At 40.2% G+C, this 17,893-nt stretch overlaps 1 protein-coding gene across 1 annotated transcript in view; it reads left to right on the top strand.

Moving 5' to 3' along the window:
• LOC118006399 (PI-PLC X domain-containing protein 3) overlaps positions 1-17,893 on the top strand; it is a 165,707-nt gene that overhangs the window by 96,012 nt on the left and 51,802 nt on the right. The window contains exon 2 of the mRNA XM_034999022.1: positions 11,584-12,292. Within this exon, the coding sequence (XP_034854913.1) occupies positions 11,584-12,292 (709 nt within the window). The remainder of the gene's footprint in view (positions 1-11,583; positions 12,293-17,893) is intronic.

The following is a 17,893-nucleotide window of genomic DNA, read 5'->3' as shown; positions in this document are numbered from 1 at the left end:
CTGCCGCTCCCTCTGCTTGTGCTCTCTCTCTCTCTGTCAAATAAATAAATAAAATCTTTAAAAAATAAATATTTATTGAATGTCTTTAATGTGCCAATTGCTGTGCCTTTTAATGGGGATATAGTAGGAAGCAAGACAGATTAGATTCTGATTCTCATGGAATTAAGTTCTAGTGAGGGGAGATAGACAATAAGCAAATAAGCAGTTAAATAAAGTGAAACTTGCAGCTAGTGAAATACTATGAAGAAAATAAAAGTTGATCATGTGATAGAGACTGACAGGCAGCAGGGAAGGTTTGGATGAGTTATACACTTTAGATGCAGGAAGGTTTATTTAAAAAGATGGCAGTTGAGCTGAGACTTGAACAAAAAGGTGTCAGCCCTAAAAATAACTAGGGGCAGAGCATTGCAAGCAGTGGGAATAGTGAGCACAAGGGCTAAGTTGGAATGAACTTAGCATATTAAATTAAAAAAAAAAAATCCTAGTGTAGCTGGAGTCCAGCCAGCAAAGGGAGAGTGACACATCTTGAGTGGCTGTGGGATGCTGGGCTACATACTACTAAAGACTCCTGGGAGCCCAGTTTCCTTCAACTTCATGGAGCATCTTAGGGAACAGTGAGTGGGGAAAGAACCATGCAGTGGGCTGTGCAAAACAGATTTTCTTGTTGCCTCTTAGACAAAGCATGTCTCTCTCAGGTCCAGAATGTCTGGTCCTTCTTGAGCTGTCAGGGCCCTTTAGGGGTCAAGGCAGAGCAGATTGCCAAAAGGAGCATGATTTTTTTCTGGTTCTCTCCCAGATTATTTGCCAACAGATATTTGAGTTCCCCTTTAGGCTCTGCTAAAATAAACAAGGCCAAGACTATTGACAAAATACTCCATTTTTCTTCCTAATCTTTGCCCCATTTCTTTCATGGACACCACCTCCCATCTTTATTAATCATCCTTGATTCATCCTTTTCCCTGAATCACAGCATCTGGTAGAGTGGCCATTATGAATCTGGAAATACAGACATTTGACGAAATTACAGCTTTGTGGCCTCAGGGATAAGAGGAACGAGACTCAGATCTGCCCCTGCCTTTTCCCTATGGCCAGGGACTTGTGTTTGGTTATTAATTAAGATGTGCAGATGGATTTCCAGTGTTACTATGAGTATTAATAGGCAAATGGCCTCAGAAAATTCATCAAAATGCATATTTTATTGTAAGAATTATCAACCGATTTTTTATTAATAAAAGGATTAGTTCGGGTTTTCTTCTTTGTGACACAGCAAAGTATTCAATCAAGAACGCACAACACAGGCTTTATGACATCTCCCCAAACTTTGAAAGCACACAAGCAGAAGTGTATGCATCAGTGTGTGAGTGTGAGTGTGTGTGTGTGTGTGCGCGCGTGCATGCACTCACGCGATGTGAAAATAAGGGAACTGGGGAATGCGGAAGCATAGAAAAATGGGGAGAGAAGGCAGTAATAGCAGTTGTTGATCAAGAAGAGGTCAATATTACCTTAATACCTTGCTATTCAAAGTGTGGTCCTTGAAACAACATTGATAATACCTGGGAGCTTGTTAAAAATGCAGAATCTCGGGCGCCTGGGTGGCTCAGATGGTTGAGCGTCTGCCTTCGGCTCAGGTCATGATCCCAGGGTCCTGGGATCTAGTCCCACATCGGGCTCCCTGCTCCTTGGGAGCCTGCTTCTCCCTCTGCCTCTCTCTCTCTCTCTCTCTCTGTCTCTCATGAATAGATAAATAAAATCTTAAAAAAAAAAAAAATGCAGAATCTCATGCCCCATCCCAGACCAACATAATTAGATTTTAACAAGATACTTAAGTGATCCCTATGCATTGTAACATTGAAAAAGTAGAGCCTTAATGATGTCATGTTTTGGGGGTTGTGTTCTTACCCTTTAGCATTGCTTATTAATTATCCTAAAAGATCATGTTGAGCTCAGGACTGAACTACTGTTTTATTAAAAGGTATCATATATAGTTTATCATGGCATTTATCATACTTTATGATAATGGTGGCTTTCCTTGTCTGTTTCTGCCCACTGTGATCTGAACTTCACAAGGACAGAAACCAGATGAGTCTTGCACTGTTTTATTTCCAAATCCCTGACCCAATGCATGACATATAATAGGTAATAAATGTCTACCAAAAGCTTTGCCTGGCAGAGCAGAAGATGAAGCATAAGAAATAGAGGGATGAATAAAGAAGATGTGAGATAGATATATATATATATATATAATGGAATAATACTGAGCCATAAAAAGGAATGAAATCTTGCCATTTGCAATGACATGGATGGAGCTTGAGAGTATTATGCTAAGCAAAATAAGTCAGTCAGAGAAAGACAGATACCATATGATTTCACTCATATGTGGAATTTAAGAAACAAGACAAATGAATATAGAGGGGGAAAAAAAGAAAGAAAAACCAAGAAACAGACTCTTAACTATAGAGAACAAACTGATGGTTACCAGAGGGGAAGGGGGAGGAGGAATGGGCTAAATGGTGATGGGGATCAAGGAGCACACTTGTTGTGATGAGCACCAGGTGTTGTATGGAAGTGTTGAATCACCAAATTCTACACCTGAAACTAATATTACAGTGTATATTAACTAACTAAAATTTAAATAAAAACTTGGAAAACATATTCTGAAAAAAAAGAAATAGAGGGAACCCACTTTCCCTTTTTTGACTTACTAAGTGCTATTATTTTCATCTCTCCAAATGCCACCCCCACCTCTTCACAGCCATACATAGAACTTTCATGTTCTACGTATTCTATGTATTCTACATATTCCCTCCCATACTGTCTTGCACACAAGAGGTGCTTGATTTATTTAATACGTTAAGTAAGAGTTAGACAAATCTTGTCCCCATAACACTCATGCCACACGGAAGCTTCTGGAGTGGAGATAGAGATCGGCGAATAAAAGTTACCTGTCTGCATGGGTTTAATTTTAGCCTAAAAGAGCTACTGATTACCTTGAGAACTTGTCAGAACCATTGAAAGAAATTTTGAAGTAAAAATCTAGAGATTAGTAGAAATAAGTGCCAAAGCCACATATTCTGTTGGGTTTTAAGCGAACTCAAAAGCAATGCCTCGTGTGTGACCGCTGTATTTAGACAGCTTCAAAGTAGAATGGCACGGTGAAGAGTGTGCGAGGGATGAGTTACGGGTATGGGGAAATGCGGGTATTACAGACGAAGCAGGGACATCAGGAGAGTTTGGTTTCTACCTCTGGAAATCACTCCATCTGCCTGTATGGTTTCCACTGGAGTAGGCTTTCTCATCCTTATTACTATTGACATTTTGGGCGGGTTGATCTTTTGTTGTGGGAACACGTGCTGCCTTGTAGGACATGCCGCAGCGTTCCCGACCTTCTACCCACGAGATGCCAGGAGCGGCTCCCTTCTGCTGTAACAATGCGAAGTATTTCCACGGGTTGTCAAATATCTCTGGGGTCAAAATCACCGCTGGTTGAGTACCATTGCTCGAGGAAAGCAGATGGCCTACGGCTCTTCTCCAAGTACCCGACAAATACTCCTGATCTACTGATTTGTTCACTTACAGCTTTATATGCAGGTTATAGATTCTTCCTGGTCTCAGGACCTTCCCTTCTCGGAAGCTGCCCTCGCTGCTGCAGTGTGGCTAAGCTCCGAAGGTCGTGATGCTCTCAGTGCTGGGGTGGCAGCACGATGTACCAGCAACAGCTCGGGGCTTGAATCCATGTGACCGGCAGCTGAGAAGAAGGGCCCAGAGAGATGCAGCGGAGAGGGACACCGCATGCCTGGGCTGGCTTAGACAGTAATCTCGGGCTTCTCTATTTCTTGGGGTCTCTTTTCATTATTTTTCTGGCAGCCCTGTTGATAGTCCTTAAAAAGAAATTCATATGAAAAGCAGGTTTAGTAGTCTCACCAAGGGTGGCAATTAGAACAAACTGTTTTTCCTGCCCCTTGACTGGAACACTGCTGCTCTTAAGCTATTCGCTGCCGGCTTATATGTTGGTTTAAGGAAACAGTGCGGCAATTTGAAAGAAATTGCGATGAATATTGAGCTTCTGTACTCCTGAGAAGCATCAGTGTAATAGGGCTTCTCAAATTTAACATCTGGGATCCTGGATCAAAAGACTTAAGTGAGGAAACCAACCTCCTTTACTTCAGCTTACTGTCTCTGAGGTGTGCTGGTGGGGGGAGGCGTTACACGATCCGAAAGATACAGATTTAGCCAAAGATAAATCACAGCATGACTATTTTGATCACCCTCTTATGAAAGGATTCATCTCAGTGTTCTGCAAGATATGTCAGATTTCTTATTTGAAAATGTATTTTCTATACATTTAGTATGTCAAGTATACATATTGCCAGTGTGTGGTTTTTAATTATCTGTTCAATTCTAGAAGTGTTTTGGTTTCTGATACATATTGCCCATTACCTCTGATGATGCAAAATCTCTTATATTGTCCACAAAGACCTGATCATGTGCTGGAGGACTGAGGCAAGATTATGTGTTGGGAGTAAGGAGTGATCCCAATTCTTCAAGGTTTGGTCTTTGTCTCCAAAAAACTCCCAGTAACTGATCAGTTTAATTAATGGGGTAAACAAAAATTAATGGGATTAATTATGGGTTGTCAGGTAAGAACCAACTAATTAATTTTAAAGGGTTTTTTTTTTCCTGTCAGATTGAGCATCACATATTTACAGTGGAGAGAACCGATTGACTTCCAAACCAAGTAAAAATGACTTGAGAATTAATATTTTTTCATAATCTTTTCTCTCCTCCATTATAGTTAAAAACTAAGAGTGGATTTTATTTATTTTAGGTACTATCAGGGATGGGGCAGTACCTGCAGAGAAGATCATGTGCCATCAGTCAGGTTTGCAGCCTCTCAAGGCCAAGGTCCACACAAAAGATTGTGTTTAGGGATTTAGTACAAGGTAACAGGGAATGGAGCTGGTTAATTAGTACTCTGGGGACAGCACTGAAGGATATTAAAGGAAGACCGATAGGCAGACAGACTCAGCAGATAACCAGGTCCTAGTTACCACTCTAGCATTTAGGGATGAGATTTCAGTCTCATAAGGGTGGCAAGGGGTTATAAGAGCAGATGATTCCCCTAGAAGAGTTGGACACTTAGATATAAGTTACCGAGTCAAAATTCCTGTTAATGAAAATAGGGCAGAAAGCAAGAGGAACTTGTTGATGAATACCAATGTATTTAGCTGGGATCAATTATATCTTTTCTCTTAGATTAAATCCATTCTAGAGGCTGAGACAGAGTAAAACCTTCGAGGAGGGTGGAATGGTGGCAACTGGGATGAAGGGAGTAGTACCTGAAAGCTATTTTAGTGGTGCCAACAGGAAACCAGGCCCCTGGAACAGAAAAGAAAAATAGCACGTCTGAGAGAAGATTTGAAGGTCAATACAGTGGGACTGTACGACTGATTAAATGTGAGGTTTGAGAGGCAGGTAAGAACTGAAGATGAACCCAAGGATGAGATCGAAGGATTATAAGATAATTAAGTATGTTAGGGGGCACATGAAAAGGAGCAGTTTAGAAGAGGAAGATGCTAAGGGTCATCTGGAACATTTTAAGTTTAAGATCCCCATGGAGTGATGAAATTCAGTTGCCTGCTAGGCAGACAGGGGGTATGGAATGCAGGTCAGATGAGATGGTATCAGTTCATGGTCCTTCTACTAAAGGCATGAGGCCAAAGAAGTGGATGAGATTACCCGAGGAAAAAGCACGGAGTCACCTGAAGCCTTGAATAGAGCTTTGGTTAACACCCTCATTTAGGAGCTGGAAGAACAACAAAAGGTCTGGAAGGAGACTGAGAAAGGACAATCCCAGAGAGTATAGAAAAACTAGGCAAGAGCCATGTCCCAAAAGCCAAAGGAGGAAAAGATTGCAAGAAGGGAGCAGAGCAGTGTCAAATGTTCCAGAAAGGCTGAGCAGGATTCACTCATTTGCTTATTCAACGACTGAATTGTTGCTGAGTGACAATTAGCTGAATGGCTGCTGAGTTCTGTGGGAGGACTTCGGAATGAGGTCACAGAAGTGGATCACGGGTTTTCTGTTGTGGTCATCAATGGTATTTCACAGAGGACTGAAATGAGTGGCAACAGCGATAGTCTGATCACAGTGCATGAGCGACGGAACCAAAGTCGGGGAAAGAGAGCCAGGCTGTGTAGACTAATCTGAGAAATGTGAGGGGAAATGGTAAAGAAAAATGGCCTAATATGTAAAAATGATTATTAGAAGTAGTTATTTCACCTTCACAGCATATCCTGTAGGACTGATTTTGACCCATTGACTTCAAATAGGGCTTTATATTCATAAAACCGGGTGCAGGAGTGGACTCGGAATTATAAAGCATAGGGATTTTTTTTTCTTCTTTTTAGGAAGCTTACAATCTGCTTATAGTGTGTGCATATATGTGTGTGTAAAGAGGAGGGTTTGGAGGTGGAGAACCTGATACAAAGAGAAAGTATGTAATGAACATGATAAGTGTTAATAACAACATCTAATAACAGTTCCTAGCTGATGAGGGGGGACTGCAGACCAAAAGGACTGTGCATTCAGGAGAAAGGAAAGCCACCATGAGTGAAAAAATTCTTCGCCACAGAGAAGGGAATACATGTGGGTCATAAAAGTAGACTAGGATTAAGAATTTCATAAAGTGGGGGCACCTGGGTGGCTCAGTCGGTTAAGATCTGCCTTCAGCTCAGGTCATGGCCCCAGGGTCCTGGGATCGAGCCCCACCCGGGCTCCCTGCTCAGCGGGGAGCCTGCTTCTCCCTCTCCCTTTACCCCTCCCCCACTCCTGCATGAGCGCACATGCATGCATGCCCTCTCTCTTTCTTAAATAAATAAATAAAATCTTTTAAAAAAAAAGAATTTCACAAAGGGAAGACAAGAAGGTAAACTTCACTCCAGAACTGCATCTCTTCCCATGGAAATTGTGCCACCTGCCTATCTCCACCGTAGAAAAGGTCCTCAAAAACAAAATCTACCCTTTCAGTTCCTCACCCAGCAGTTTTCTTTTGGTTCACAGGTGGAGGATTCATATGCTTCCCCATTCCTGGGGTGTTGACCCTATTATCATAAAAGGTATCAAAGTATCAAATATGCAAGAAACCTGCTACCAGACAGCAGAAGTCTTGAAAACCTCAGCACTGTGCCAAACGACAGGAGAGGGAAGCATGGCATGCTATAGATAAACTTGCAAGCAAGCTCAGTGCTCTGTAGAGCAAGGAGGGGAGCAGTTCTTATTCTGATGGAGTCAGAGCCTGAATTCTAAGGTCAGGGTAGAGATATTGGAATCGCACATGCATGGGCACATCCAACCCTAGCCTCCTGTTCCGAAGACATTTTGTTCTGAAGGTTCACAGATGAAATTGACTTGATAGATTCTCTTTGATGTTTATTAAACCCATAATTTTGTAGAATTTGAAATGGAACTATGGCCATATCAAGAGACCAATCAGAAGTTCATCCCAGAGAATTTTTATAGATAATACTGGGAAGATACTGAATGCAAGAGGGTTAGTATTTAGTATAGTACATGGCAGAATGTAAATATTTAGTTGCTGTTCAAAGCAACAAGGAATGGGGTACGTTTGTTCAATATCTGCTAAAATCTTAGACAAATGGTAGATAATAACAAGATAAGAATCTTGTTTTCAAGAAATATTTACAAACCTAAATCCTACAATTTAAATCATTTCCCTTCTTGTCCTCCGTCCCGTGTGAGCTTCCACAGCCATCCCAATGTATATTAATCTAGGTAATGTTTTCTTGGTCACCAGTGAATCTATGTTTCATGACTAGGTATACCACCCTAAGAAAATAACGGTAATTTAAGGTTTATACTCCTTTTATGGAACTTTTGTGAACATAGTTTCATTTATTCTTCGTAAGAATCCCGTGAAGTAGGTAGGGGAGAGTATTTTAATTTGGCAAATTAGAAAACCCAAAGCCAGAATGATTAACAATCTGATGATCTACCAGTGTTAAACTGTGAGTTAGTGACCGGGCTTGAATTTGAGGCTCGTCTCCCAACACCCACTTCAGGGCTGTTTTCAGTGCACTGCATTACCCAATTTACTTTAATCTGAAGGCCAGACTGCACCAGACTGAAATCAAAGTGTTGGCCAAGGCTATAATCTCATCATCTGAGGCTGAGGCTCCTCTTGAAGCTTGCTGCTTGTTGGCAGAATCTAGTTCCTTGAGTTGTGGGGCTGTGGTCCTCAAGCTCCACGAGGCTCCCCGCTATTCCACAGTGTTGGGAGTGGCCAGCTCTTCTCTGAGTACAGAAGGCAAATCAAACCCAAAATTAAGAGGCTAAGTTCACAATCAGGGGAGCAACATTAAGTATCAAGTCCAAGATAGGAGTTTGGGGCTATAGACAAGACAAGGGTAAGAGTGAGAAACCCAGGAATACTGAGCCAGTGTAGAAGCAAAATACTAGACCAGATACGGCAGAAAGAAATGATGCTTACCACTCTTGTGGGCAGAGCTCTCTGATTTTAAAGAACCAGGGTGGAGCCAGACTTTTTCTTTGTTATTGAAAGGTCATAAAATACTGTTGTATTTTTGTTTTATATTCAAATAGAAAACTTAATGGTTTAGTGAAAATGTTGAAGTTGAGGAGGAAGTATTATTCCAAATGCAATCAAAAGCCATGAAGATACTCCTTTTTGGCCAACATTAGGTTATGTATTTTCTCCCCAAATGCAAAGATAGTGTTTTGTATTGATTGATGATTTAATTCTCCTCTCCAAGTAATGTTTGCATCTGGTGCATCATTCTGCACCAAATGCTGTGCATGTACCTCAGAGTCATCTAGCTTAGAACAAATATTAGTGGGGTACCAATGGTTTCTTCTGACAGCTGTTTTTAATTTTTATTTTAACATTACCTTATTTTGATCTTATATTTTCCTGAAATGTCAACAAATAATTTAATCTAGAGACTAATGTTCTTTTATAGGATTTTCAAAATTGGTAAATTTCCTAGGCTTTTTTTTTTTTTTAATTTGCCAGATAGCCACATGACAGAATAGTGAAACTAAAGCCATATTGAAAGCAAAGAACCACTCATTTCTGGAAAAAGAAATCTAGTTATATTTAATTCCCTTTCTGCTTGCTTCCAATTATCTCTTCTACTAGATTGTAGAGGTAACCAATTATTTTCATCCACCTTTTTTTTTTTTCACATGCTTGGAAATTAACTTTTAAAATTTTTTAAATTTTATAAATTAACCCTTATTTTGAAGGTTTATTTATTCATTTGCACTTATTTTAATTCTAGAACATTTGATTATAGCTCTTCTTAAACTCACCTTTTTATTTCTTTCTTTAAACATATTTTCTCTGTATAATGATCCACAGTACGGTTTGTTTAGCTTTTTCATTTATATTAGCAATTGGCTGAACAGCTACTAATATATCAATATGCAGCAATTTAAATCCCTGTTAAAATTTGCCAATGCCAGATCCAAACTGCCAGTTCTGCTTATTCAGAAAGTGCTGACATTTTCTCCCCATACCATGTACTAAAGATAAATAGATCAGACAGTTCCAGATTAAATTAAACATGGCATTTCTGTATTTTGGGGTTACTTTTCATTGTTTAAAAAAGTCTAGTAATTCTGAGGAATTAGCTGTTCCAAATCTTAAAGGTTATCATTTTTAAGATGTTAAAGTATTTTTCAAAATATTTCTTCTAACAACTTACAGAGGTGTCTGCATTTCATACTCTTGTGATTCCTCTTGGCTGTTTAATGCTCGACATAGACAGATAGATATACATAGAGAAATAGAGATTGATGTAGATATGGAATACAAAGTTAAATATTGCATTCACTGAAAAAAAAAATTGCTTCGAATAGCTTATCAGGCAAAGGCCCTGAGGTGATGGATGATAAACGTAAAGGGAAGTGTGTGTGTGTGTGTGTGTGTGTGTGTGTGTGTGTTGGCTGGGTGCAGTGTAGGAACTAGAACAAGGTGTGTATTTTTTAGTTTCTAGACAACTAAATCAGGAGTAAGGCAACACGGTCTGAGGAAGCCTGAGTAACAGATGGGGAATGATGACATCTGCCCTTTCTAACATGTGAAAACTCAGGATACATTAATTTCATTTTACCTGTTCAGTAGGTTGTGCCCAAGAATTAAAGGAGGCTTTAAAAAATAAAATTAAAACTTGAAATAATTTTTCTTCATTAGGTCCAAAAATATTTTAAATGGCCCTCTATACTTACCAGCAAATCATGCACATGTTCCATTACTACATTTCTGGAGTTCTGGTATTTGTAACAGACAAAAAAAATAATAATCGTAATCCTAATTAAATAGGTTCCTTTGTTCTTCCTAGGGAGAAATTCTTCCAAATTTGGAAGCCAACTCCAAAGAGAGTTTTCACTGTTGAGAGGAAATATTTGTGAAGAAAATAGTCTGTCATTTAATTTTTTTTTTTTAAAGATTTTATTTATTTATTTGAGAGAGAGAATGAGAGAGAGCACACGAGAGGGGGGAGGGTCAGAGGGAGAAGCAGACTCCCTGCCGAGCAGGGAGCCCGATGCGGGACTCGATCCAGGGACTCCAGGATCATGACCTGAGCCGAAGGCAGTCGCTTAACCAACTGAGCCACCCATGCGCCCCACCCTGTCATTTAATTTTTTAATGCTGTTAGTTTTGTCAACTTATAAGAAAAATTGTTTCCTCAATATGCGAAAAGTACTTGGCCTCATCTAAGTTCATAGTTGCTCAAATGCAGGGTCAGGAGTGATGTTAAATGTCAACATTGGGGGTGCCTGGGTGGCTCAGTCGTTAAGCGTCTGCCTTCGGCTCAGGTCATGATCCCAGGGTCCTGGGATCGAGCCCTGAGTCAGCCTCCCTGCTCATTGGGAAGCCTGCTTCTCCCTCTCCCACTCCCCCTGCTTGTGTTCCCTCTCTTGCTGTCTCTCTCTCTCTGTCAAATAAATAAATAAAAATCTTAAAAAAAATATGTATCAACATTGTACTGTCCTCTTGCTTATTTCTTCCTTTCTCTATAAGGACCTCTTGTGCTTTCCAAAGTGTATAAGGTACCAATTCATATGCTGATCATCTGCCCATGAGAAAACCTCCTTTATTCATTGAAACAAGCTCTCTACCATTGAAATCAACTCAAAATGAAGGGAAAGGGCAAGATAGTAGACAAACTATTTGGGAACCAGTGAATCCCCATAAATTTCACTTTATGAATGGTCACTTATGCCACCTTACATGGAAAGCCAATCCTAGTGAATACACTAAATTCTTTGTTTACAGAAGTAGAAGGTGATCATTTTTATTTATAATATTAGTCACAAGGGATTTTTACATAATTTTATAATCCGTTTTTATCTGTTGAAGTGCTATGTGTACCATACAGGCTATAAAAAGGACCCTCCTAAGACCTGAGACTGAACTAAGTAAATATTGCTTATTATTTCCTTTCGTGCATTTGAGGGAGAGATAGGGACTTTGCAAGAGGGAGAGAAGTTGGGAAGAGCAAAGGACGGAACTATAACCACATTATGCCTTGTTATTTTTCTAGGATCTCATGATTCCTTCAGCTTCTACATCGATGAAGCCTCACCCGTAGGGCCAGAACAGCCAGAAACCGTTCAGAATTTTGTCTCTGTGTTTGGAACTGTAGCCAAAAAGCTGATGCGGAAATGGTTAGCCACTCAAACAATGAACTTTACTGGTCAGCTAGGAGCTGGGATCCGTTATTTTGATCTTCGAATTTCCACCAAGCCCAGAGACCCCGACAACGAACTTTACTTTGCTCATGGTCTGTTCAGTGCCAAAGTCAATGAAGGCCTTGAGGAGATTAATGCATTCCTCACAGATCACCATAAGGAGGTGGTATTCTTGGACTTCAACCATTTTTATGGGATGCAGAAATATCACCATGAAAAACTGGTCCAAATGCTGAAAGACATCTATGGAAACAAGATGTGCCCAGCGATTTTTGCCCAGGAAGTTAGTCTAAAGTATCTGTGGGAGAAAGACTATCAAGTGCTGGTCTTCTACCACAGTCCAGTGGCTCTGGAAGTGCCCTTTCTCTGGCCTGGGCAGATGATGCCAGCACCTTGGGCCAACACCACAGACCCGGAAAAACTGATCCAGTTTCTTCAGGCATCCATCACTGAGAGAAGAAAGAAGGGATCGTTTTTTATATCTCAGGTGGTGCTGACCCCCAAAGCTAGCACTGTGGTCAAAGGAGTGGCCAGTGGCCTCAGAGAAACTATCACAGAAAGGTAAGTGTCCTTAAGGTATCAGAGAAAAAGCTTAAGGAATTTAACACACATTCATAGAGTTAGTAACTGACAGAGATAAAATTTATACTCATGTTTGTTAGTTTCCTAGGGCTGCCACACAACATATCACAAACTGGGTGGCTTGAAACAGAAGAAACTTGCTGCCTCCCAGTTCCAGAGGCTAGAAGTCTGAAATCAAGGTGTCAGCAATGTCAACGCCTTCTGTTGGCTTTGAGGGAGAATCTTTTCCATGCCTCCCCACTAACTCTAGTGATGGCTGACAATCCTTGGCATTCCTTGGCTTGTAGATTCATCATTCCTGTCTCTGCCTCTATCTTCACATGGTGTTCTCCCCATGTGTTTTTGTTTTCTTTTCTTATAAGACCAGTCGTATTGCATTAGGGCCCACCCTAATGATATCATCTTACTTATGTCTGCAAACACCCTACTTCCAAATGGGCCACAGTTATGGGTACAAGGGGTTAAGACTTCAACATATTTTTTCCTAGGACACAGATCAACATGTAGCACAATGCATTTTGACTCAATGTCCAGTTATCTTTTCATAGCGCTCCTTTTCACATTTGCGTAGCACTTTATAGATTACAAAGCCTTTTCTCTCCTGCTCACAGTGTCTTTTTAGATACCTAATTCCATCTGATCTGCACAACAACCCTGGGAAGTTGTCTGACAGATAAAAATTGAGATTCAGAGAAGTGAAATGTTTTGCTTAAGGCCAGTTGGACAATGAGTGAGGAAACAAAGACCCAAATTCCATTCTTCTCACTCTATATTCTATTCCTTACACTATACCATAAGCAAGGATCACCCTCCAGAGTGTGGGTATTCCATTTGTCAAGCCCAGCCATATGTGTTGGAGTGGTGATTACTTGTGAAGTATGTAACTTGAACAATCACCAAAGATCTCTAGCTCTTTCCCACGAGTGTGATACAACGTGCAGAATTGTACATGTTATTTATTCTTTTGAGTTAAAGTACTAAACAATGCAAATATTGTCTGAAGATAAAATATAATTCTTAGCAGACTTTTATCTTTAACTTTAATTGATATTTTAATTATGGTAAGGAGATAGAGCACGCATGTTTTGCTCAAGGTCTTTGTAGGGAAAGACAAGGAGATGAGGGGAAAAGATTAGGAGATGAAATGATATGGATGGCCTCAGAGCATGGCCTGTAGAGTAGGGAATGGCAGATGATGCTTGCAGTGGAGCAGGAACACATTTGCAAGAAAGCCTTTAGCCAGGTTAAAGAAAAGATTTCATCCTGTGAACAATGGGGAGCTAGAAAATGGCATTTAGGGTCATAGTGACTTGACCATATCTGCATTTTAGACAGATAATTGGTGTAGCATGGAGGCAGAAGATTGGAGAGAGTGGACAGTGAAGAGGTGCTTGGAACTGTTTCGGCATGGTAATGCAAGCTAAACTGAGGAAGGGACAAAACACAGAAGGGGATGGTATGCCACAGTAAAAAATAGGATTATTTGATGACAATTTGGCTATGAGGTATGATGGAAGAAAAGAGTTAGGGATAAAGTTTCTTCTTGAGAAGTAGAACGAGTGATGCAGACATTTACAGAATCAGGAAACAAAGACACAGGGATTTAGGGAGGAGGTGGGGAGGCTTCAGTCAGGGTTATGCATCCAGTAGATGTGGCCAATTGATCATTAATATAAGCCAACTCAAGTGGCAGTTATTGGCATTTTTTGGCAGTGAAAGCCACAAGCCATTGGAGTCGAAGGGTTCCTCCATACAGAATCATAACTTCCGTCTGTTATTCAGATATTTGCTGAGATCTCCCTGTTCTTCAAAATTTAAATGCAATCCCTAGCTCTTCATTGTACACTCTGTGCAAGTATAAGGCCTTCCCTAGGATTTCTGCTCATGTCTAGCTTTCTTATATTCTTATGGGATGAGCCCTTGCTGTTTCTGGATTACATCATTTTCCATAAAGTGATGGATTTGATTGTCCCATGTGGCTTGTCCATGTCGCTGTAGAACCAGAGACACGAAAATTGCTTGCTTCTTGCTCAGTTTCCACAATGGTTTTTAGACTTTATTGAGGGTTTGAGGCAACAGGGGAGGTTTTATAATTATAATAATACAGATAATTCAAAGTTGAATTTTAAAATTGTCTGTAAGTACAAATATTCTGGACTGGGATATCTTACCCCGATGATATCTATATCACTTTAACCCCATCCTCAAGTCTTGTGGCTGAAACTTCTCTTCCACCTCCTTCTCCTTGTCTTTTTCTCATCTCTTTTCTTCCCCTACCCCCACACTGTCTTGGAGATTCCACACTCTAGGTTACTGTGCCAAATTATTCACCTCTCTTCTGGCCCTAAGGCTCAGCAAGTCCCATCAGAGTATTCATCAAACCAAGAAGTCTTTCTATTTAATAGCACCACCTTATACAAAAGTTCATTGTTTTGGTAAATAACCACTTACCACCTCTCTTACACCCTTAAAAATGAGGGAGTTATAGTATATACACATAAGAATGTGTTGTTCTCAACCATACTCCACTGAGGCCCCAGATTTTGAGGAATTCCTGAGGACCTATTAGAGGTGGGGAAGAGGCAGGAGGGGTCTGAGACTCAGCCAACTCCAATATTCTTTATTCTCACTACATCTTTAATGAAGGAAGCTTCATTTCTAAAATTTTACACATTGGGCTCCATGAAAGGAGTCTTCCCATAGCCCTTCCAGCTTTACCTTCTGTTGCCTAATTCTATATTTAGGAAAACACTTTTCCATATAATATGTCTGCTTTTTGCATGTGGCCAAGAACCATACCCTGATTTTACCTGTGTAGGGTATAGCCTTTGGGTAGTCAAGAAGAAAAATCTACTCAAGGAAGAGATGACTTTCGTTTTTCTCTCTTATGGCATTTCATGCAGTTAGGGTCTTCGCAAGCTAGAAGTTGAACTACTTTTAGTTACATATGCTATGTACAGCATTAGTAAAGCAGGATTTGTGGGGAAAAGATCAAATAAGAAAGTGCTGAAAATTGTATATCTACACAACTCTCAAAATATTCACAATCTTTAGCATATAAAAGGCACTAAAAGCATTTTGGTGAAGAATCCTATTTAAATTGAATTAATGCAATGTTGTGCAAGCACTTAATTTTTTTCAGATAGCACTTATTGAGAGCCCATGGAATTCATTTTGAAAAACTGTCCTCAGGCATCTGCTCTAATTCAGAACTTTTCACTTGCCTCTGGTTACTTCTCTGGAATAGTAGAACTGCGTCACTGAACAGAGGAAGAGAAGTTGAGGGTGGGGGGGATGGTGGAATGAAAAAATTTAATAAATTGAAATGAAGACCTTATAGGTAGAATCAATTTTTTCTTCTCTCTAGGATTATGCAAATTAGTTGCAAATGATTTGCAAATATATCTGAACCTGGCCAGGATGAACAGAGTTTGCCTCGGAAGTACTAGAAAGACCTCCTTGTAGACAAATTGCAATGCCTGTATTCTGCATATGGTGTACGTGTGAAACTCAGGTTTTGTTTTGATTTGATTTGATATATTTCAGCCTTCTGGGTGAGGGTTATAGGAAAAGGTCATTGTCAGTCCTTGGATAGCACCTTGCAAAGGTAATTTACTTACCTCTGAAAGAGTCAGTGAAAGAACACTTGATTCCCTAAGGACATATTGCTTCTCTTTCCTCATCAAGTGATAAAGCCCACAAAGACAACTTTCTGCCATTTTCCTCTTGCTATTGTGCACAAAGCTGCTCATTCAGAAAGTCCTATGTTGACACCAAAAGATGTAATGAGACTCTCCTTTGCCACCAAAGGAGAAGTTAGTAGGCGATTTTAAGACCTCTCTGGACCTTAAGTATTTTCATCTGCAAAATTTGGAGTTTGTACTAGACTATCTCCAAGATACTTTCCAGTTCTAAAATCCTACAATTCTAAGATCCTGCATTTGACTAGTTTCTCTGTAATTTTTTTTATTATGCCTAATATTTGGGCTAACAAAACTGTGAGCACGTGCATTTAGAAAACAGTGTTTGAAGGTGTAGGTGGCTTTCAGGGAAACTAAAGTCAGCCTGCATTCAGGTAGTGTAGCTTTCAATCTGGCCACTGGTTCCAAATACTGCAGATGCATTTTCCACATTTTAGCAATGCCAAACGACACAGATTTTTATTTCTTAAAGACCTATTTTTAATTTATTTTTCAAACACCAGCTTTTGCACCTCACCCCCACGGAATTCACACATTCTTAAAAAGAAGGTGTGCAAATGGAGTCAAGTCCTTCCCTAATTTGTGGAGGTTTGTTAAATTATAGGTTTTGTTAAAAAAAAATCAGTTAGATCACCTGTCAGAATATTCAAGGAGTAATGCATCTTGGGAAGTAAATTGATACTGAATTAATTTAGACAATGTTTATACAGTCCAACAATTTAGATGATGATGATGATGATGATGATGATGATGATGGTGGTGGTCATCTATTTTAAGTGTTCCATATCTGTTTAATACTGTGCTAACTGCCCTGACCATTTTCTCTCACCATCACAGTCATTGCCTTGAAGATAGGTAGAATTTTCAGGATGTATTTGGTTGTTGGTTGATTGTTAATAAGCATCAATATGACCCAGCTGGGAAAATGAAGGCAACTACATTTGTTGAGCCCACATCATGTGCTAGGCAACATGCTACCTGCTTTACATGAATTGTATCCATTCAATCCTCTTTCCAACAAGGTAGGTATCATTAGATACATTAGAGATGAAAAACTGAGCCTCAGAAATGTCTAGTACCTTGCTCAAAATTCCCATATTAGTTTAGCAAAGCCAGGATCATTATTTGGGTTTGTTTGACTCCCAAGTTCTAGGCTTCCTCCTGCAAACTAGGTAAAATTCACATTTCTTAACAGTGGGCACATATAATATGTTATCTGTCATCTTGGAAGGCAGAGTCAGGTCCAGGGGTTTGGGAAGGTCAAGTATGCCACAGTTGGGATGGGCAAGGCTATGAGAAGAGCAGATTTGAAGTGTGTGGTTTTTCCTCAAGAAAGCAGACCCAGGAATGCTGTCATGGGGATTCATGGAAGCAGCACCATCAAATAACAGAAAGGAAAGGAAGTTAAAGGTGACTTGGCTTAATCCTCCTTGCATTGTGCCTACTGCCCATTTGACTGTTTCCATTGAGTAAGGAAACTGAGGACAGAGGAATGCTAAATGATTGCCCAAGCAACAGAGGTAACTGGCAGCAAAGACAGGATTAAATCCAGGTCTCTTGGCTTATAGGCAGAATTCTGTCCTCTACACCCTAGGGAGGGATGAGGACAGAGGATGGACAGGAACACCGGAAAGGACCAGAGAACAAGAGGTTGCAGGGACCAGTGTGGAAAGGCAAGCTGGCTCTTAGTCTGCACCGTGTGCCACATAACAAGGAGCCCTGGAACCTTGCCCCAAGGGATCAGAGGTCAGGCCTGGAGATGGGTCATGGATTTTGTGCAGAGCTGGCCTTTCCTGGGCTCTGTCTGCCTCATGAACACAATAAACTCTAATATTTCCATCTAATGGGGACACACCCCGGTTCACAACCACACCTCAAA

The sequence above is a fragment of the Mirounga leonina genome, unplaced genomic scaffold (genome assembly GCF_011800145.1).
Source record: "Mirounga leonina isolate KUSES-001 unplaced genomic scaffold, KU_Mleo_1.0 Mir_96, whole genome shotgun sequence".
Taxonomy (NCBI): Eukaryota; Metazoa; Chordata; class Mammalia; order Carnivora; family Phocidae; genus Mirounga; species Mirounga leonina.
This window is presented reverse-complemented; position numbering and strand designations above follow the sequence as displayed.